Below are 21,770 nucleotides of genomic sequence, written 5' to 3'. Positions count from 1 at the left end.
GGGCTGCAGAGTTGCACGGATCCAGATCTCTCTAATTTAAAAAAAAAAAAAATGCCTCCTTTCCCATGATGCCTGGTGCTTCATAATGAGAGAGGGGTAGCCATTCTTCCTGATGTTCTGACATTCTCCCTCCTTCTCTTTTAAAATATTTCCTCCTTACATTCTTAAAGTGCACTCCCTCCTACCCTGTCTCAATGTCCTCTCCCCGTGTTTTAATAGTAACTGTTGGTCTGCCTCTGCATAAGTTCCAAAGTGCCTTTTACATCAATCATCAGCACACGCTCATCCCATCCTCTCAGATTGCCCCTTCTGGGGCTCATAGGTATGAGCACCCCCGTTTTACAGCTAAGGAAACTGAGGCTCAGAGAAAGAAGGCGACTTCTCTGGGCTCCTCAGAGCCCGTCAGACGCTGATTTAAGACTAAAAACCAGCCTCTGGAACCCCTACCCGACGTTGTCCTCCAGCACGCCAGGACCCAGCATGGGGCCAGTGTGGGTTTAATTCTCAATGCTGTGGCTTGTTTGGATTCTGCCTCGGGAGCTTTCCAATTTTATCATGCCTTTTCAGTTGACTGGCTGAGTAATGATATTGTCCAATGTTTGATGTGTTTCCATATTTATTGAAAAACATTACTGTCTGTTTTCTTCAAGAGTGGCTGAGCATAATTAGGTAGATTATATTAAAATCCTCGGGGGGGGGGAACAGAATGTTCAAAACCAACAAGGTTATCTTTGCAGAGGGGACTGGGAGAAGTCCTCCTTATGTAGGTGAGGGAAGCGCACCGGAGGCAGGCACACAGGCTGGGTGTAGGGGCATCTGCTCTTTTGGTCCCCCTTTAGCCCTCCTCCCGGTTCTGGTGATAGCACCTTGGTGTTCCTTTGGGAAGCCAGCTGGGTTTGCCAGATAAAATACAGGACACTCAGTTAAGTTTGAACTTCAGATTAGATATCAACAACAAAATAATTTTTTTTTGTATAAGTATATTCCAAGTATTGCACGGGACATACTTATACTATAAATCCATTCACGGCTTATCTGAAATTCACATTTGACTGGGTGTCCTGTGTTTTTATTTTCTACATTTGATAGCCATGACACCTCTTAGTTCAAATGTTGGAGTGAGATGGATCCATCGTACGTGGGCTCCAGGAGCGGGCAGGTGATCTAGACTTGGCCAGCCAGTGCATTTTATCCCTCCCACCCACAGAGATTGGTCAGAGCTGGGGATATCAGCTTCAATTTTGGAAATCTGGCTTGCACCACTGAAAAAGAGATTCTTTTTGGCAGAGTTGCTAATCTGTGAAAGGCAGCCCCCGGCGTCCAACAAATGAGAGTCTGGGTAAGAATGAAGATGAGAGAAAGAAAAACAGCCAAGAGAAAGGAGAGATTTAACTTTAAAGACATCCTTGGGTGGCCTGGGACCAGCCTCATTGAATTTTACCTTCGTCTTGGCTCCCTAGTGCTGATGGAACAGTTGAGTGCTGTTTTGATGATGTTGCAAGCAAGAACAAGTGTACATCAGTAAGAAAAGAAGACAGTGGGATGGAGTTGAAAGCAAAGCCTTCAGTGGTGATGGTTATGGAAAAGATCAATCCTAATCATGGCCGTGGTGGAAAGAGTGATGGAATGGAATGGTGTGCACAGTCAAGGGGAGAATAAGCTCTTGCTGGTGATAGTTCTGTTCAGGGTGCCAATGCGGTTGATAATGAAGGCGAGGATGCCAATGATGATTAAGATGGTGTTGGTAAGGAGAAGAAGGTAACAAGGAAAAGAGTAATTCTCAACCCCAGTTGATCACCAAGTCCTATCAATTCTACCTTCCTCAATTTTATTTTATTTTTTTAAAATTTTGTTTATTTGAGAGAGAGTGAAAGTGAGAGAGATCACAGAGGGAGAGGGAGAAGCAGATTCGCCACTGAGCAGAGAACCCAATGTGGGGCTCGATCCCGGGACCCTGAGATCATGACCTGAGCCAAAGGCAGATGCTTAACCGACTGAGCCACCCAGGTGCCCCCTACCCTCCTCAGTTTTAAAAGTTATCTACTCACTTCACTGTCTGTGCACTGCTGTCACCATCCTAGCCCAAGCCACTAGCAGCTTGTGCTGTTTCTACTGCTAACTGACCTCCTTGTTGGCCTTCCTGCCTCCCTATAGTCTATGCTCCATGCTAAAGCCAGTATGGAGAGTGAAATTTTTAAAAATGCAAAAATGTAAAAAAATGTAAAGTTTCACTTCTCTGCTCAAACCCCTTCAGTGGCTTCAACTAGAATCCAAACGCTTTATATGACCTCAAGACCAGCGTGACCTGGCCCCTACCTGTACTGCAATCTCATTTCCCTCTACTTGCTCCTCTCTCACTATGTTCTAGCTTGATTACTCTTCTTTTGTTTTTTTTTTTTCTAGAATGTACCAAACCTTTCATATAAGTCATCCCCTAGGCATGAAATGACTTTTCATCCTTTGCGTCTCAGCATCCATGTCACTTCCTAGATTCCAAATCCAAACAACCTCCCCCTGTTACTTTCTCTCATGGCACCCTGTCCTAAAGACACTTTGTTTAATGATTTTCTCACCAGTTAATCAATTTTTGAATCTTGGCACCATGTTTCTTTAAGAATGTGTCACAGGAGTGCTGCAGCTCCTAAAGCGAGTCATCTCCAGCATCTAGAATCCTCCTCCACGGACACCTGTGGGCCATACAAACATGACTGTTTTCTCTCTGGGTCCTGCTTTGAGAAGGCTGAGAAGTCTACACTCTGCACTTCTTAATGCCAGGGGCTGTGTTTGGGTTGCTCATGCTTGGGTTGTGTGTGCTTGGGTTGCCATATTCTCAACACAAGCTCTAGTGTCTGGTACATAGTAGGCACTCAAGAAGTATTTCTTGAAAGAATGAAAGGTTTTATGGTGGTGAAGAAGGTGGTGGAATTGATAAGAATGGTGGTGATGATGATGGTAATGGTGAGGGTGGTGGTGATGATGGTGACAATGGTGATGGTGATGATGATGGTAATGGTGATGGTAATGATGAGGGTGGTGGTGATGATGGTGTCAATGGTGATGATGATGGTGATGATGGTGATGGTGGTGATAATGGTGGTGATGATGATGGTGGTGGTGATGGTGGTGATGATGGTAGTGATGATGATGGTAATGGTGAGGGTGGTGGTGATGATGATTATGGAGGTGATGATGATGATGGTGAGGGTGGTGGTGATGATGGTGTCAATGGTGATGATGATGGTGATGATGGTGATGGTGGTGATAATGGTGGTGATGATGATGGTGGTGGTGATGGTGGTGATGATGGTAGTGATGATGATGGTAATGGTGAGGGTGGTGGTGATGATGATTATGGAGGTGATGATGATGATGGTGATGGTGGTGATGGTGGTGATGGTGATGGTGACAATGGTGATGGTGATGATGATGGTGTTGATGATGGTGATGGTGGTGATGATGATGGTGATGATGAAGGTGATGATGGTGGTGATGATGGTGATGGTGATGACTTGATGGTGATAGTGGTGATGATGGTGATGGTGGTGGTGGATGATGATGATGGTGATGATGATGGTGATGGTGGTGATGGTGGTGATGATGATGGTGATGGTGATGATGGTGATGATGGTGGTGATGATGGTGATGATGGTGATGGTGATGATGGTGATGATGATGGTGATGGTGGTGATGGTGGTGGTGGCAGTGATTGAGGTGGTAAAGGGATAGACTCAGAGGACTTGGCTTAGCCCATTGCTTTAAAGAACTTTTATTAAAAATTGGATCTGCCTTTTGCCTCTGTAGTCAACCTAGAAATATCAACTGAACGTCGATTTTGGAGGAAGGATAATTGCAGCTGGAGGAAGAGGGTATTGAAGACTAAACTCCCCGGGTGGGACTGTCAGGCTGGTGAGGCCCCATTGTCTTATTTCCCCAGTTTGCGGGGAGGCCGCATTCCTGCCGCAGAGCACCCAGAACTCCAGCACCTGTCTGGGCACTCGGCTCACTTCAAGCAGGAGGGCGAGCCTTAGGAAGGACGGGTGAGGGAAGGCTCCAGGCACACGGGGCTGGAAGGGGGGAATCTAGGTGGTGGTGTGGAAGAGATCAAGGAGGGCTGGGGCGGAAAGGGAGAGGCAGGGCAGGCTGGGTCACGGAGCGCGGGATGGTTTGGGGACAGTGGGGAAGTGATCCGAGGGATAAGAGTCTGGGCGGCAGGTGGGAGGTGGGAATGGACGGCTGAGGTGGCGTTCAGGCTGGGGTGGGGTCCAAAGGCTCGGATGGGGGTGGGAAGGCGGAGGTGGAAGTCTGAGATCGCAGGTACGGGGCCTGCGAGTGGCGGTGGCATCGGAGGGCTGGGAGCGGTTTGGGACGAGCGCGCGCAGGGCGCAGGTGAGGGGCTGAGGGCGGAGCCAGGGCGGGAGGGAGGGCTCGAGGACCGAAGGCCCGGGCAGCTCCCAGTCCGGAGACTCCGGAGGAGGAGCTGGGAGCCGCGGGCGGCGGGCGGCGGGCCGGGCTGCACCATGCGGGTGCACCTGGGCATGCTGGCGGGCGCGGCGGCGCTGACCGGGGCGCTCAGCTTTGTGCTCCTGGCGGCCGCCATCGCCACGGACTTCTGGTACATCATTGACACTGAGCGGCTGGAGCGGGGCGGCCCGGGGGCGCGGGGCCGGGCGGGGGCCGCCCTCAGTGAGCTCGAACCTCTGAGCTCGCACTCTGGCCTCTGGCGCACCTGCCGGGGTAAGGGGGAGCGCGGGGATGCTGCGCGGTGCCGCGCCCGCCCGGGACCTGTTGCTGGGCTCGCAGTCCTCCCCCGAGCCCCAAAGCACAAAACGCGGGGTCTGGGCCCGGGCCGGGTGGGCGGAGGGCTCCGGAGCGGGGTGAGCTCCAGGTGCAGCTGCTGTGGTCTCCGCAAGATCCTCCCTCCCGGGATGGCGTCTAGGGTGGGCGTGGGGGCGAGGCCGAGGGCTGGGTTTCCAACGCCACGTCCGCAGCCACAGATTCTTCCACCCCATCCAGTCCAGAGCCCGTGCGTGCCGCTGATGAACCCCTTCTGGCAGGAGAACGTGACCGTCAGCGACTCAAGCCGACAACTTCTCAGTGAGTCCGGGAGGGAGGGGATCGGGGGAGAATCCCGGGTCTGGACACCAGTTTTGGAGCTCTTCAAAGAGTGGGGCGGGAGCCCTGCGGAGTGGGTGGCCAGGACCGAAGAAGGAAGTGGAGTTAGGGGCAGGGGCCGGGCTTCTCTTGCGCCACAGGTTACACTATGTGGTTCAGGATTCATTGCACAACCGTTGATCGCAGGCTTCCTCTGCACCAAGCACCGTGCTGATGATTAAGACCCAGGTCCTGCCGTCCAGGAGCTCACACACTAGCTGCGGAGACGCATGTGGAAATGCGCAGTCACATTTCAGAGTGACAAGCAGCATGAGGGAGGGAGGGTGGGTGGAGTCCGAAGAGACACCTAAACCAGCCTGAGGAGCTGAATGCTGAAGAGAGGTCTGAGCCCATAGACCCCAAGGCACACCCCATGTCAGCCTTATTTGTATCCTCAGGGCTGAGAACAAGCGCTTGGCAGTAGCGGGGATGCAGTGAATATCTGTGGAATGATTCAAGAAAGGTGATCAGGAGCAGAGAGCAGCCCCCTCCCCCTGGGGCCACTGCGTCTGTCCTGTTCAGGGCTGATTTCCCAGTGCCTAGCACAGTGGTTGGAACTCAGTAACACTGGGAAGACTGAATGCAGGGAAGCGAATGGGCTGAAACAGACACTTGAGAAAGGAGGGACCTAAACATAATAGTTCAGCGAGTTCATTGAGGCTGGCAGTGGGCCAGGCGTGGAGCTGAATGCTTTCTTTCCATCTATGTCTTCAGTTAATCTCCACTGCTACCCTGTGGAGTTAAGTATCATCTCCATTATTACCTTCATTTTTCCTGCGAAGAAACTGAGGCTCAGAGAGGTACCATAGAAAGAATCTGATGAGGAAGGGAGGGCTGAGTTTCACAGACCTTAAAAAATGTGGGTTGTTTTTAATGGACTTGTTGAGGCTTGGGAACAAAGACCAAGTCGCTAGCATGGCCCACAAGGGCTGCCAGGGTGCCTCTCCAGTTCCGATCTCCCCTTGCTCTTTCTTCTCTGGCTGTGCTGGCCTGGGGCTACTTCCTGAACCATGCCCTATTTCCTCCTGCCACTGGGACTTTGCATATGCCATTTCCTCTGCCTGGAGTCTCCTTGCTCCCATCCTGCTAGCTTGACTCGGTCAACTTCTACTCATAGCATAGATTTTGTGGCATTTTTTGAGTTAAAGTCTGACTCCCTCATTAGACCATGAGTTCCATGAGGACGGGGACCATGCCTGTCTTGCCATGGCTTGATGCCCAATATTTAGCACACCCCTGGTGTGGGGTGGGATCACGAGCCCAGATTTGCTGACCCAGGTACGAGAGTGAGTATAAATTGTATTATGTTAGAAGTGGAACCTATTTTTTAAATGAATGAATGAGAAAATGAGTGGAACAGAAGTCCAGTGGTGTGCTGGGAAATAGTTAATAACTGTCTTTCTGGGGGAAGAGGGAGTCTTGATTTGAAGCATTTGCTGATTTCTTTGGTGTAAATATTCCCACTGGGGTCAACTTCAAGCTATCAACATGATGTCAGGTGGCTCCCCAAATTCCTAAAAACTTAGCAGTTGGCTCTCACAAGCTGATACAATCCAGCTGCTACACCCTGCATAAGGTCCCAGGGAAGGGGATGTTCCCTTGACATGTGTGGGAAGTTGAGGGAAGGTAGAGGTGCCATGAGCTCTTTCCGCAGCCCCACGCTAATCAGAATCAATTTAGGGTGTTCTCAGAGCATTGTTTCAAGAATGATCAAGAGTTCCCGCCCTTGATGTGAGGGAGATGGGTGTCAGATGCCAGCTTGGACGCTTCCCAGGACCCTCTGGGATCGTGGGACAGGTGTCTTAACCTCTGAGACTCAGTTTCCACATCTATCAAAATGAAATGTCAAAACCATGAGGGGGGTGTGGTCAGAATTCCATAAACCAGCTAGCTGAAAAAAGTGACCTTACCTGGGACCTCACATGATGCCTGGTTGTTGTGGGATCTCTGTGTTGCATGAAAGTGGCTGGACACATAGTAAGTGCTCAATAAACACTAGTCTTTGCTATTCCTTCCAGCCTCTTTTAGATGCAATCCCATCTCTGGAGCACTGACCCTTTGCTGGGCTGGGTGCTGGCATTTAGCCTACTTATCACATCTGTGGGTAAACTGGATGACTAATTATAGTTGGCATTGGTCTGGCTTCTTTGTGAAACTTAATAATGTCAACAATCCTGTGTGCTCCAGGATTTTGAGAAATGGGCAAAATTCACATCCAGAGCCTGTTCGTCTGTTCACTCTCAGACCCAGGTCTAAGCCCCAGCTTCACCGCCGAGGAGGCGTGCAGCCTTGGGTGCATTCCTCTATCTCTCCAAGCATCGGCTCCCTCATGGGCAAAGGGAGGATATCTGTCACCTGTCTTCATAAGGTTGTGGCCAGGATGGAATGGGAGAGTGTATTTAAAGAGCCTCAGTGGTGGCTGGCCTCTGTAAGTGCGCCTTGAATGGGAGTGCTATTATTACCATTATATCATCCAAGAAAGAGCAGGCTGCCCCTTCAGACCACATGCTCGCTGCACACCACCCCCAGAGGGAGACTTTTCTCAGAATCTCTTTATCCCCAGAATGAGTTTGGAATCTTGTCCAAGCTCTTTTGTTATGTGGAGGCGTCTTATTCCTTTGAGGACCTGCTGCTGGGGTCACAGAAGAGAGAGGGCAGTTGTCAAAGCAGCGTGTTCTCTGAGCCAGCCTCCTAGACAAACCCCAGTGGGGGTGTATAGGGAAGAACTCTTGATTGTTCCAGCAAGAAACCCCAAGCCCGCGCCACTCCAGCGCCCAATAAAAACCCACCTTGCTTGGATGTTTTGTCCTCCAGATTAGCTCTGGGGATGTCATGGGTTTGCTTCCTTGGCCAGGGACTGGAATTACTTCTGGCGGAGGTGGAGGGGATCATCAAATTCAGCACCATGTTGAAAAAAGAGCCCCAGTTTGGAAACATCCAGACTCGCTGTATCAACCAGGAGTCTTTTGGTGAAACACAAATCATCCTTATTTAAACAAGGAAAGGAATTCCCCGTCCATGTAACCGAAAAGTGTGCTGGGATCCAGAGAATTAAACGCACTTTCTTTCTTTTCCTCTCCGGGCTTTGCCTCTGTGTGGGTCCTGCTTTCGATAAACCCTCTCCAGTCTTCACAACCCAAGCAGAAGGAGGCTCTCCACTTGCCAAAAGTCTGCAAACATTCTAAGTAGGCTTCTCATGGGACCAGACTGGATTACACGCCCAGGGCTGAGCCAGTCCTTGTGGCCGAGGGATGGGATGTGCTGATTGGCTGGGATGAGATGTGCCATTTGTAACAAGGCGAAGGAGTGGGACCAGTCCCATCATAGATAAGGGCCCCACAGCTTACCAGTGGGTGTGGCTTCTGGCCCGTCCCCTGCTTCCATTAACTTCCATTAACAGGCTGCTCTGAGATGAAATGAGATCACATAAGCAAAGCACCTAGCATAGATGCATGGTACATAGTAGGAGCTCAATTAATGTCTCCTGCTCTAAATCCCATTGCCTCCCTGAGTCTCAGGCTTCTCATCTGTAAAATGGAGCTAATCATGAGAGACTCATTTACTTCCTTTGTACATATGTATTTCACTCCTGGCACTGGGCTAGATGGAGGGCATAGAACATGACGAGATAGGTGTGGTCCTTGCCCACACAGAGCTTGAGTCCAGTGCAGCAGGCAGATAGTAAACACATGGACCAGTGAATAAATAAATGTAAACTTGTTTCAAATAGCAGTAGGTGTAGCAGAGGGAATGAAACAGGGTCACGTGAGGAAGGGTGGTGGAGGCACCTGTCAATGGTGTGGTTGAAGGGCAATAAGAGGAACAGCTGATGTTTACGGGACAGTCACTGCGTGCCACACACTGTCCTGAGTGCTTTGCATCTATCAACTCTCTTCATCTTCATGACAACCTCATGAGGCAGGAGCTGTTATCATCCTTACTTTCCAAATGAAGAAACCGAAGCACAGAGAGGTTAATAAGTTATGGAAGTTTGCACAGTTACAGGTAGATCTGGGATCTGAATCCAGGTGGTTCCTGCCCTGTGGGAATGATGCGACACAGAGCAGAATTCCAGTGTAATGTGGGTGTGCTAAGACCGAGGCCATGGCAGGCCAGAGGAGAGGCTCCTCGCCTGTTTCCTGGGTTCCCAGTCCCCCATCCTACACTGCCTCTTCCATCTGGGAATCAGAGATCTGAATTACAAGGAAGAAGGGCAGGAGCAGAGCTGAGCGGTAGGATTGAGGGCGGGGTGTTCCAGAGTCAGCTAGAAGGCTGGTGTTTCTGGAGGCAGCACAGAAAATGCTTCTTACCCACACCTTGGGTCCTCCCTATGCCTTACTTCGGCTGTGTCTCCTAAGAGCCAGGAAGGTGGTCAGGCTGCTCATCCTACAGCTAAGCACACCAGACCTAGAAAGGTCAAATGCCTAGCCCAACATAGCACAGCAGTGGCAGGAGGCCACTGTAACTGAGGGCCAGAGGCCTGGCCTGCATGTCTTCTGAGGAGGTGGAGGTTGGAATATCACAAGATTGGGTGTCTGGTCTCTCTGGGTACCCGGCTGTTGCAGTGGCACGGAAAATTAAAACCAGCCCTCCCACAATGCCTGCTGCCGATTGCAAGAGAGGAGATGGTGGGGAGAGAAATAAAGGGATTGGGGACGTAATGGGATTCAGAGGCGGCCTGAATCCAGGAGGGAATGCTCAGTGTGATTCATGCATAGCTGTGCGGTCGGTGGGAAGGGAAGTGGGGGGCGCCGGGGGTCTCAGCATCTCTGGGCACGAAGGCCTGGGCTTTAGGCTGCCTCCCAGCTGCTTGTTGAAAGTCAAGTACACACTTCAAACAAATAAAGAAACAAAATTCATATTCAGTGTAATTCCACTGCTTGGGATCTACCCTGTGAGGTTTCTAAGAGGCTCGCCTTAACCATTTTTGTAACTGTGGAGAACAAGATACAGCCTCGGAGCTCATGGGTGGAAATACGGCTAAGCATCTGCATGTGGCACGTCTATCCTTTGGAAGACTTTGTAGTCTGTAAAGAGCGTATACTAATGTGCATAAAAGACCAAGAAATACCATGGAATGAGAAAAGCACGTTGCAGAGTGTTCTGGGCAAGATGCTGTGGATGGTCCAACACATTCTGTTTTCACATGTTGAGGTGTGACCGGCTGTGCCTTTTAGAATTAGAGAAACAGGTAAATACATAGGAAAGTATGAATATATGGGAAAAGACTGGAAGTATGTGTGTCCAAGCATTTACGAGAGGTTAGCTATGGGGAGGAGAGAACGAAGGAGGAGTTGAGGTGGGGGCTGCATGGGTCTTGTTTCCATTTCTTCTGAGAAGAATGCTATCATGTCTGCTGTAACACAAGCCCCGAGGAGGACTGCCCTAGTGGTTGCATTTCGCCGTGGTGTGGCTTGTGGAAGTATGGGAACCCTGCCCACCTCTCCAGCTGCAAGAGCTGGGGCACGTGCGTCCTTCCAGATATCTCAGGTATCTCCTGCCTCCGGGCCTTGGCACATGCTGTCCCCTCGTTCAGGAATGCCTTCCCCCACGCCTTCTCATCTGACCTTTAAAGCTGAGATCTCCTCCCCTTGCCCCAACAGCCCTTCCTAATTTCCAGACTGGGTTAAACACCCCTTGTCTGCCATCCCTACACCCGTTTGTCAACCTCCTTTGCTGTTCCGTCCCAGCTCTGAGACTTGATGGCTGTACCTTCTTGAGCAACTGACCTCAGTACTTTGAACCTCACTTCTCGCGTATGTGAAATGGGCATTAAAATTTTTACTTGGTAGAGAGCTCCAGGCGCTTGAGTGCAAGAAAGAAACAGTTATTCTCACATTTGGTGCTCATGACAGCTTGGCAAAGTCAGGGCCCATAATCCAATGGACCCGGGAGGAAACAGAAACAGGCTTTTGGGAGGCGATGACATTTGCTTGGTAAGAGGTGGTGTCAGGATTTGAACTTAGGTCTTTGCTTGTCGTAGAGTCCTGCTTTTTCTATATCACAACGATGCATCTTGGAGCGTTCTAAGGGAACGAAGATGCAGCCCTTGTTCTCAAAAAGACTGCGTTCTGGTCACCCCAGATTCTAGAACAAATATTGACAAAAACGTAAAAATTGACTTCCTTACCACCCACGATAAGGACTGAATATCTCTGAGCCCTTCTTGGGGTCTGCAAGTCACATTGACAAGGCTTGAACATAAAGACAGTGTGACATTTCCCCCTTTGGGAAATGGTTCCTGAGATTTCCTTCTTTTGTCAATGCTTCTGATGTCTCTGCAGAAACTGTCTCTAGTTTCTTTAAGAGCACAACTATTACTTCGCAAACCACCCCGGGGCTTCCTGACCTCACTAGTGTTGTGGAATTGGAAGCCTGGTTTTCCCATTGAGCAGTTCTTTGAAAAGTGTGATGATGGGAGAGTCACAATCATCTTTTCCTTGGCGTGAACATCTTTGCTTCTTTCTGGGTTTGCTCTTCCTTTTGCTTGCAAAAAGTTGTTTTTTTTTTTCCTCAACAAAGTATTTTTTTTTAAATTTTTTTATTGTTATGTTAATCACCATATATTACATCATTAGTTTTTGGTGCAGTGTTCCATGATTCATTGTTCCTCAACAAAGTATTTTTGAACTAAACGGTTTCTTGCCCTTGGGCACACATTGGCCCTCGATGAAAAAAGGCCCGTCAACATTTATTATTATTATTATTATTATTAATTCTATATAGTAATCTTAGCTGCCATCTGTTGAGCTCCTCCCGTAAACACTGGAGTGGATTGGAAGGTGTCATCCCCTATAAAAAATATATATATCCACGTCCTAACCCCTGGTACCTGGGGATGTGACCTTATTTGAAAAAAGTATCCTTGCAGATGTCATTAAGTTTAGGATCTTGAGATGAGATCATCTTGGATTAACTGGGTGGGCCCTGCATTCTCTGATAAGGGTCCTTGTAAGAAAAGGAGAATGAAGATGGGGGCAGAGACTGGGAATGATGCAGCCACCAGCCAGGCGGTGTCAAGGGTCGGTCGCCAGCATCCTCAGGAGGCTGGAGGAGGCAGGGAAGGACTCTGGAGCCTCTGGAGGGGAGTGGGGTCATGGGACATCTTGATTTTGGACTTGTGTCCTCCGGGACTGTCGGATCATACATTCCTGTAGGAGACACCTGGTTTGTAGTAATTTGTGATGCAGCCCAAGGAAATGAATGCAATCACCTTATCCAAAGAAGTGCTCCCCACTCCCTGCCTACCCCGTTTTTCTGCATTGTCATGCTGACTTCCTTCATGACACATCACAGCCTGTGACTTTGTTTCCCTGCTCGTCTGTCTCTGCTCTGGACCCTGGTCTCCAGGGGGAGCAGGGACCAAGTCTAGATCATAGAGTCCCCGGGCTCTGTGGCAGAGCGTGGCCCTCATTAGGGGCCTATAGATAGGTGTTTCCAAACGAGATGTGGTTGGAAATGGGTACGGAACTCAGAATCAATCCTCATGCCCCATGTCTGCGGCCCTGAAAATAACAAAGACCAAGGCGTGTGTACACACACACACACACACACACACACACACACACATCCCACGAAAAGCTAAGCCAAACTTCAGCAGGAGATTTTACAACTCTCCCACTGGAAGCCTGTTCTTACCCAGACGTTTAATTGAACGTGTACGTCAAGTCAGCTCGCAGCAAGTCTGGGGAACTCACACATGGCGCTGCTGGGGCTGAACCCGCTCCAAGAAACCTCATTAATTTCTAAATGACAAATGATTTCACTTCTGAGCCATAGTCTGGAGGCAATGCCATACAGGGGGACAGATCTTCCAGGGCCAGGTTTTCATCCCAGCTGTTGTGCTTTCCGGCCCAAGATTTTTCCCGGGAAGGAAGGAAGGGAAAAAGGAAGGGAGGAAGGGAGGAAGGGAGGAAGGGAGGAAGGGACAGACGGACAAGCTTTGGGAGGGAGATTGCTCTTGTGTCCTTGACTCGCCAAGGTTGGTGGCCATTATAGGGTTGAGGACAAAGTGATTTGGTCACAGTGGAAGTTGAGCTGTATTCTTGTCTCCATCATTGTCATTCCTGGCAGGGTTATGATCTATCTAGCACTTATTCTATGGGACGTGGTACCTACATTTACACTTTTCTGCGTTGCTCCATCATCTTCACGCACACCGTCCTGATGGTAATCCTGTGAGCCACCTCTTATCACTTCCCTTTCACAGATGTGGAAATGGAGTTCCTGCTGAATTAAGAGACACGCCCAGGGCCCCAGAGTCAGAGCCCAAATTCGAATGCGGAGTACCTGGCTTGGAAGTCTCTGTTTTGAACCCGTGAGGTCATCTCTCAAGCTTCTTGGTTTCTTTTTCATTTCTTAGAAGCTGCCATATTTTCTTGGCTTAGAGAAACACCGTCTAGCTCTTAATTAATTAATGAGGTCGACGAATACCCGTCAGGCACTCACCATTCCTGAGTGCTCTGCTGGAAACTCAGGGATACAATCGTACAAGAGGAACCTGTTCAAGGAGCCCACAGCTTAACAGGAGAGACAGAAGAGGGAGCTGCCCCCCACACTAGATAACAGACGCTAGAATAGGGAAACTGTGGGGAGCTGGGGGCACAGAGCAGACTGTGAACGTGGGTGTAAGGAAAGACTTCTGAGGGGCGCCTGGGTGGCTCAGTCAGTTAAGCATCTGCCTTTGACTCAGGTCATGATCCTAGGGTCCTGGGATCGAGCCCCGCATCGGGCTCCCTGCTCAGCGGGAAGTCTGCTTCTCCCTCTCCCACTCCCCCTGCTTGTGTTCCCTTTCTCACTATGTCTCTCTCTGTCGAGTAAATAAATAACATCTAAAAAAAAAAAGAGTTCTGGAAGATATGAGCTTAGCTCGCTCTCAAGAGCCAGAGTGAAGTATTTATTTTCATACCTATCTTGCTGCCAAAAGGACTGAAGGAGGCTTAGTGTCCAGCTCATGGTAAATGATCAATCAATTATTTGGTAAATGAATGGCCAGTGAAAAAGAACTTTGCAATTCTTTCCCTTTTTGCTTTGGCTGCCAGGAAGCTCAGAGCCAAGATGGTGGCAAATGTTGAGATCTTAGGATCCTGAGACCCCAGATTTCTTCCACCCCCCTCTCCCCCACCCCCACCCCACTTGACATTCATGTAACTCCTTCTTTTCTACTTTCTGGTTCTGTAATGTAAGTTCTGATCACGCCTTGTTAATGTAATATGCTTCTGACTCACCAGCCACCTGCAATTTGGGGACAGGGAAGAGGGGTAGGGGATGTTCTTTCTCTGGCCTCCCCTCCTCTCACCTGTTCATCCCCTCCCCCCCACCCCACGCTCCCCTCGCCAACCACTGTTCTTGTCAATGGAACTCAGAGCAAATGTTCCCCATGCAGTGTTGAGTCACCATGGAGGGAGCTGGGCAGGAGCCGGGGAGGGAAGGCTGGAAGCCGGTGGGCTGGGCGGCCCAGGATGGGGAGCCAGGGCAGTCAGAGGGGACCAGGGGGAGAGGGGGGCACTGTCTGTGGAGGAGGAAAGGCAGGGTTGGGTCTTTAGGAAATACTTGGGTCTTGAGAACAGGGGCTGCTTTCAGTGTCCGGGGAGCTAGGGGCTGGCCTGATACAGCGGCATTCCAGACCTTGAACTCCCTGCGGAGTCCCTGGAACCTGTCCGGTCCCCGACCGAACCCCGAACCCAGCACTTCCTCCCTCATCTTCCCACCTGTGCAGACGGCGGCGCGTCCGCCCGGCACTCAGGCCCCAGATCGCGCTGCTTGTCTTGTCCCTCTTGTTCTCACACCTTCAACACCGTTGCCTGTTTTATCTTCAGAATATACCCGGAGTCCGACCCCTTCCCAGCGGCCCCAGGTCACCCTCATCCTTAACAGGGTGATGGCAGTAATGCCCCCATGGGCTTCCCGCTCCTTGTTTTTGTGTTCTCAGGCAGTCTGGGTGGCTTAAAAACCCCAGAAGTGTGTTGCGTCACAGTCCTGGAGGTCGGAAGTCTGAAATGCAGGGGTCCGCAGGGCTGGTCCTCCCAGAGGCTCCGAGGGAGAACCCGGTCCCTGCCTCCCCGGCTTCAGGTAGTGGCATCGACCCCCGGAAGCCCTTGGCGTGGGGCCACGTCACTCAATCTCTGTCCCCCATCTTCACCGCATCTTCTCCATGCTCTCGCCTGCCTCCTCCCAGGGCACTAGACCTTGGATGTGGGGCCCCCTTGAATGCAGATGATCTCATGCTGAGACCCCTCACGTCATCTGCCAAGACTCTCGTCCCAGATCGGGTCACTTTCAGCGGTTCCGTGGGCCGTGAGCTTGGGAGCCACCTGTCCGTCCCCTGCCCCCCTCTGCTGTCTACTCTCAGTATAGCAAGCAGAGCGGTCTTGAGAAACGGGAGTTAAACTGTGGGATTCTCTTGTCCCAAGCTGCCCGCCTGGTGGCCCCTTTCATTCGGACGGAAGTTCACAGTCCTGTGCGTGCTCTGCTCTTGGCTCTCTGTCTTCATCTCCTGCATCCCCTCTCCCCCACGCTGTCTCCACGCCGCCCCTGCCAGCTTCCCCGGGTGCCTCCATCCCACCAGGCACAGCCTGTCCTGGGACTCGGTACCTGCTCCTCCCTCAGCCCCCCACCCCACCCTTCCTGACCTTCATTCTGCAGGCTGCCTCTCTCACCTCCTTCCCAGGGCTCTGCTTGAATGTCACCTCCTCCGTGAAGCCACTGCTCCAGCCCGTTCTGTGCCGGGTTCACTGCCCTCCCCACCGCTTGTCACCATCTCTCAACTCTGTCACTTATTGATCTGTTCACTACTTGACTCTACTCACTAGAGTACTCAGGAAACATGCTGCGTGAGTACGCGAATGGACACGGCAGTACCTGCCTCACAGGGAGCGTCAGGACGCGCGCTTGTGCGACCTGAAGACTGGCACAGATGAGTCTCCACACCTGTTGTTACTTTCAAAAATTAGTTGATTTTACTCTTGAAGTTTTGTCAACACACAATGTTCTGTTAGTTTCAGGGGTACAACACAGGGATTGGACAATTCTATACATTGCTCAGTGCTCACCGCAACAGGCGTATTCACCATCCATCATCATGCAACGTTATTACAGTATTATTATTTTTGCTACACTGTACTTTTCATCCCTGTGACTTATTTATTTTACACCAGAAAGTGTGTATGTCTTCACCCCCTTCATCTGTGTCACTTATCTCCCCGCTCTCTCCTCTCTGGCAAATGCCAGATTATTCTCTGTACTTAAGAGTCTATTTTTTGTTTGCTTGTTTGTTTGTTTTGTTTTCTGGATTCCATGGATCAGTGAAATCATGCAGTATGTGTCTTTCTCTGTCTGACTTGTTTCACTTATGTAACGGAATATTACTCAGCCACGAAAAAGAGTGGCTCTTGTGGTTTGTAACGTGTTGTTACATTATCATCATCATCATCATCATCAGACATGGTAGTAACAATGGTGTTAATTTTCTCTCCCAGCATCTGGGGGCTGGCCCATAGGTGGTGCTCAGTAACTGTTTGTTGACTGACTGAAGGTTGTCGGTAACTCTCCTCTGCCTGTTGTCCTCTTCTCTCTTCTAAGCCATGCATGGGACATTTGTGATTCTGCTGCCACTCAGCCTGATCCTGATGGTGTTTGGGGGGATGATGGGGTTTCTGAGCTTCCTCCTCCGAGTCTCCATCCTCCTCCTGCTCACAGGGACCCTCTTCCTCTTTGGAGGTAGGTGCCCCCCTTGCACGGAGTGTGGGGGCTCCAGAGGGGCTGCACGTGAACCCTCAGTTGGGGAGGGGTGGGCGGGCATCCTTTCCGGGGCTCAGTTTCCCCATCTGTGACATCAGAGCTGGAAGGGATGAGTGGGTCCCAAGAGAGAAGCAGAGGGTGGGAGCAGGTCCTGAGGATTGTTTTCCTGGTTTCACAGATGACCCTGCAGCTTCTGCGTGAGGGCTGTGGGCTGGCAGGAGACCCTTGCTCTCTCATGCGCCTCTGCCCTTCTGACACACCTTGCTTTGATCGATCGATGGATTGATTGATTAAAACCTGCGCAATGCCTGGGTTAATCCTGTCTGTTTGGCAGACCAGAGGCTTTCAAAGATGGGATCCAGCACATGGCTGGTGTCCTAAGGCCTCCCTCCTTCCTGTAGGCTTGAAATTGTCCCTGCTTAAACACCGAGCAGGAACAGAGGTGATGCACACACTTGGGATCCATGGAGGAAAAGGACCAAAAAGAATGTCTGGCGGTGAAAATAGTATGAGGCTCAGATGTCCTCCGACCTCTACTATTATTGATATTGGCATTAAGAGGTTACCCGGGGACTAATTCTCGAAACCACTCTGTGCACTTGGCGGGAAGTCTAATCCACGCTGTGCCGTGGGGGGAGCCTCGAGCCAGGCTGCGGAGCTCTTGATGTGAGGCAGATGCCCAGGAAGTCCGAGATGTTCATTTACATTAATTTAATTTCAGTTGAAATAGCCCCCTGTGGCCGGCAGCTGTGGTGCTGAACAGGGCATCTGTCATTCCCGGTCTCTGGGAACCCACCATGGGCCAGCCCCGTGCTGGAATCCAGGATGAGCCCCTGGGAGCTCATAGCCCATTGGGGGAGATGGCCATAAGCTAAGCGACCTCACAAACAAATGCAAAATTGCCGTTCTGACCTGGACAGTGACAGTGTGTGGTGCTGTGAAACCACAGGGGGCACTTGACCTACTTGGGGAGGTCCCGGAATCGAGTTAGATGAGCTGAGATGTGGGGATGGACAGGAGTTTCTGGTGGCGGGAGGGAGCAGGAAGGGAAGGGAGGGTGCACTGGGTAGGGGACCAGCATGGGCAAAGGCCCTGTGGTAGGAGGAGCATGGACAGCTGGAGAGATGGGCTGGGCAAGGAGGAGGAGGAGCCTGGGGGTTTGATCTGCTCTCCTTTGCCTCTCCTGCAGCCTTGCTGACCCTGGCTGGAATCAGTGTCTACATCGCGTACTCGGCGGCCGCCTTCCGGGAGGCGCGGTGTCTCCTGGAGGAGAAGGCCCTCCTGGACCAGGTGGACATCCGCTTCGGCTGGTCCCTGGCCCTGGGCTGGATGAGCTTCATCGCTGAGCTGCTCACCGGGGTGGCCTTTATGGGGGCGGCCCGCATGCTCAGCCTGAGACAGAAGCAGGACCGGGCCATATGAGCCCAATGCCTGGTCTGGTGGGAGGCAGGGCCCTGGTCTCAAAGGCTACTGCTATGGGCTGAGCTCCGGGCTTGGCTCTCATGTCCTTGCCTGGTGTGGTGTCTGTGTGTCCGTGCACGCGTGTGTCCGTATGGGCTGGAGGAGGCCTTGGGAATGCAGAACCCACCTCACCTGAAACAACAAAACAGCCCCTTGACCATAGCCAGCACTTTCTGGATTGCAGCCCCTGTGGGCCTCCTCTTGCTTCATTGCAGTGCTCACCCCCACTCATTGCATCAGCTCCCCTTCTTTGCTGAGGACATGGAAGATCAGAGAGGTTAGGTAAGCTGCGCAAAAGTGCACAGCGAGCTGGTGGTCTATTCCTTGCTCCAAGAACAGTGCTCAGTCCCTTACCACAGTTTTCCTGAGCAGGTTCAATGGACTGGCTGCAGCATGATTGCTGTGGTGGGGGGGCTGCTGCACCCCAGACTCTGGGCCTCAGGCCGCACAAGACCTGGAGCCCCCGCCTAGGGCGCAGTGTGAAACGGGGTGGCGAGAGCAGAAATCTGGGCTACTCACCAACCGGGCGGTGCAAATGTCCCCCTCCCCCCAACCTCAGCGAGGTGCACGCTCATCCCGTCCACATTCCCAGAGCTCGACCGGCCGGGCTGACTCGGAGCGACGATTCTCAGTGACCAGGGGCTCAGTACTGCAACATAAAGTAGTCATCCCGGACATGGAAGCCCCTCCGAGCTTTCTGGTGGTTGGCGTGCTGGTCCCCTTATTGTGTCACTTCAGAGACCACGGGGAGAGCCGTCGGCAAGCCCACCACCAGCAGGAAGAGCAATCAGCAAGCTTGAGACTCATAAGAAGGAATCATCAGCAGATTCGCCCAAGGAGGGAAGAAGGATCAGCACACTCACAACCAGTAGGGAAGAATATCCTCAAACACACAGTAGTCACTCCTGGACCCAAGTGCCACCTGTGAGCCCTTGTCAACTCGCACACACCCGTCGTAGAGTAGTTTCCCCAGGAATGTGTTGACTGAGCCTGCTTCCCTAGCCTCAAGCCCGAGACTGGCGAGATTCAGACAGCTGGGAAAGCAGGAGGAGGAGGGTCCTGTACCCCCTGAGGAAGACTGATTAGCAGATCCCAACCCTCAACGGAATTTAAAAATTGTGCAGGAGCCACGTTGGGCCAATGACATCATAGTCTCTCAGAGTGGGATCTGAGCATGCCTAGCATTTGAACAAATCTTAGGGTAGAGAGTGGCCCGGCATTTGGTTTACCCCAGTGCACCTCCGACTTTTATGGGGATCTTGTGAAAATGCAGGTTCTGATTCAGGAAGGAGGTGGAGGTGGGGCCTGCAGTTCTGCATTTCTAACAAGCCTCCGGTAAGGAGGTTTTGTGAAGTCGCTTGCACGCTCACACACACAATGCACACACATGCACAAGCACACACAGGGTCTTCTGTCCTTCATGGGGCAGCGTTTTTAGGTTCCTTCTGCACCAGCAAAGGAGGTGTGGAGTCCGTCATGGGCTGAGTCCTGGTGACACCATTAGCTGTGTGGCCTCAGTGGGTCTGGGTGGGGGAGAGCACCCACCTCCTTGGCCCTTTGGCATTGAGTGTTCTCCAGGGAAGCCTGGCTCCTTTTGGGCAAACATACGTCTGGGTGTGACGTGGGCTTTTCTCAGTATACATGGTGGGGATGGGTCCAGGATACGAAGTGAAAGATCCTCACGGAGCTCGCTGATGGGGTGATCTTCAGGGACTAATTGGAACCCCTGCTCCCTCCCCAAGAAAATTCCATCCCTCCTTTCGTCCTCGTGTTCTAGCCCACGGGAATGGGAGTGTCCAAAGTGGCTGCACATCCGAATCCCCTGGGGTGGTGCCTCTCACACTTCGGTGTGCCCAGACTCTTCGGGGTGTCCCAACCCTCCTGGCGGGGGGTGGTCCCCAGGGGCTCTCTGAGTCAGCAGGTCCAGGTGGGGCCCGAGATTTCACAGGTCTGACCAGCTCGCAGGTGATGTGGATGTTTCTGATCTGGGGCCCTGTCCTTTGTGACCCTGAGCTGGGGTATTTGCTAAGTGACAGGGGTGGTGGTCACCTTGCTGCACGTTAGAATCACCTGGGCATCTTTTAAAAACCCCAATGCCCGGGCTGAATCCTTGCTCTGATTGTACCTCGGGGTGGAGTTGATAGTGTTTAAAGACCTCTCTGGATGATTCCAAGGTACAGCTGAGGTTTTCAACCTGTTCCTGCAGGATTCAGAGTCATGAGATGTGAGGAAGGCCTGGGGAGCCTTAGGTTTAAGAAAATCCCCCCGGAAGTGCCACGGGCTTAGCAGGTTTGCGGACCATTGGCATGGATCATAAGGTGACAGCACCATTAGCAACATCATGACGTCACTGTCCTCACCACGACACCATCACCCTTACCGTGACATCACGATGACCTCCTCCTCCTCCTCACCATGGCTGATGCTCACTGAGTACTTATTACACATCCGCACTATTCTACATGCCATCAGTCACTCAGTCACTCAACAAACACTTGGGGAGTCATTGCATGCTAGGACCTAGCAAGCCCTTGCTCTCAGAGCTGCCACATGATTGAGGACAGGCATGCAAAACATATGGTCAGTGGTGAGGACTATGGAGAGAAGCGAGGCAGGGTACAGATGAGGAAACTGAGGCACAGACAGGCTAAGTTAACTGGCCCGAGGAAAGGAGAGAAAGGGCTACACCTGGGATGCAAATTCAGATCTGCCTGATTCCAGGATTTCCTTTCCATTCCTACCAGCCAGGCAGCTCTCTGTCCGCCGGTGGGTTCAGGACATTGCTGCCACTTCCTGTCCGTCTAGTCTGTAAAAGTGCAAACTGAGCGGATTGCTCACAAGGCCCTATGGGGCGGGGGGCGAGAGCAGAGTTACAAAATCAATTATACAAGTCAGGGAGAGAAATGAAAGTTTTCGCAAAGTGAGGGCAACCCTGCTAGTGAGAGAGTGGTCTCTGCTGCCACCTGCTGGTCATGTGGTGGAACTGCATCAGAGGCAGGCCCTGGTTCTCAAAGGCGTCCAAGGACGTCCGTTTTCAGCCCTCTGGGGTGTCCCGCTACGGGTCTGACCCTGCAGGGCAGCGGCTCTCAGCTGGGGCGATTCTCCATCCCCTCCCCACCTGGGACATTGACGATGTCTAGAGACGTTTTTGGTTGTCACAGCTCGGGGTGGGTGCTCCTGCATCCGGAGGGCAGAGGCCAGTGCATGGGATGGCCCCCAGGACGGAGAATTGATCCGGTTCCACCCGTGAATCATGCCAAGCTTGAGAAACCCTGATAGAGGCACAGAAACGAATTATAAAAGAGAGCACGTGTGCATTCAAGGAACTAAGGACATAGTGGAAATAATCTCATTCATTTGATAAACATTTACCAAATACCTACCATGTGTCAGGGACTGTTCTAGGGTCTGGGGACACA

General features: G+C 51.6%; 1 protein-coding gene across 2 annotated transcripts; it reads left to right on the top strand.

Annotated features, from left to right (window-relative positions):
- Nucleotides 1-4,473: 4,473 nt before the first annotated feature.
- On the top strand, nucleotides 4,474-21,729 carry TMEM114 (transmembrane protein 114). Of its 2 annotated transcripts, XM_028117668.2 has the most exons (4): nucleotides 4,474-4,734; nucleotides 5,014-5,094; nucleotides 16,732-16,869; nucleotides 18,080-21,729. In XM_028117668.2, exons 1-4 carry the CDS (start codon nucleotides 4,518-4,520, stop codon nucleotides 18,310-18,312), a joined length of 669 nt encoding a protein of 222 aa, XP_027973469.1. In that variant the 5' UTR covers nucleotides 4,474-4,517; the 3' UTR covers nucleotides 18,313-21,729. The 2 variants fall into 2 exon arrangements, with proteins under 2 accessions (XP_027973469.1, XP_027973470.1); XM_028117669.2 differs by lacking the exon at nucleotides 16,732-16,869.
- Nucleotides 21,730-21,770: the final 41 nt, after the last annotated feature.

Source organism: Eumetopias jubatus, unplaced genomic scaffold (genome assembly GCF_037043125.1).
Source record: "Eumetopias jubatus isolate StellerSeaLion01/CBP00866 unplaced genomic scaffold, mEumJub1_p1.0 scaffold_12, whole genome shotgun sequence".
Taxonomy (NCBI): Eukaryota; Metazoa; Chordata; class Mammalia; order Carnivora; family Otariidae; genus Eumetopias; species Eumetopias jubatus.
Note: the sequence above shows the minus strand (reverse complement) of the source record. Positions and strands in the feature narration are given on the sequence as shown.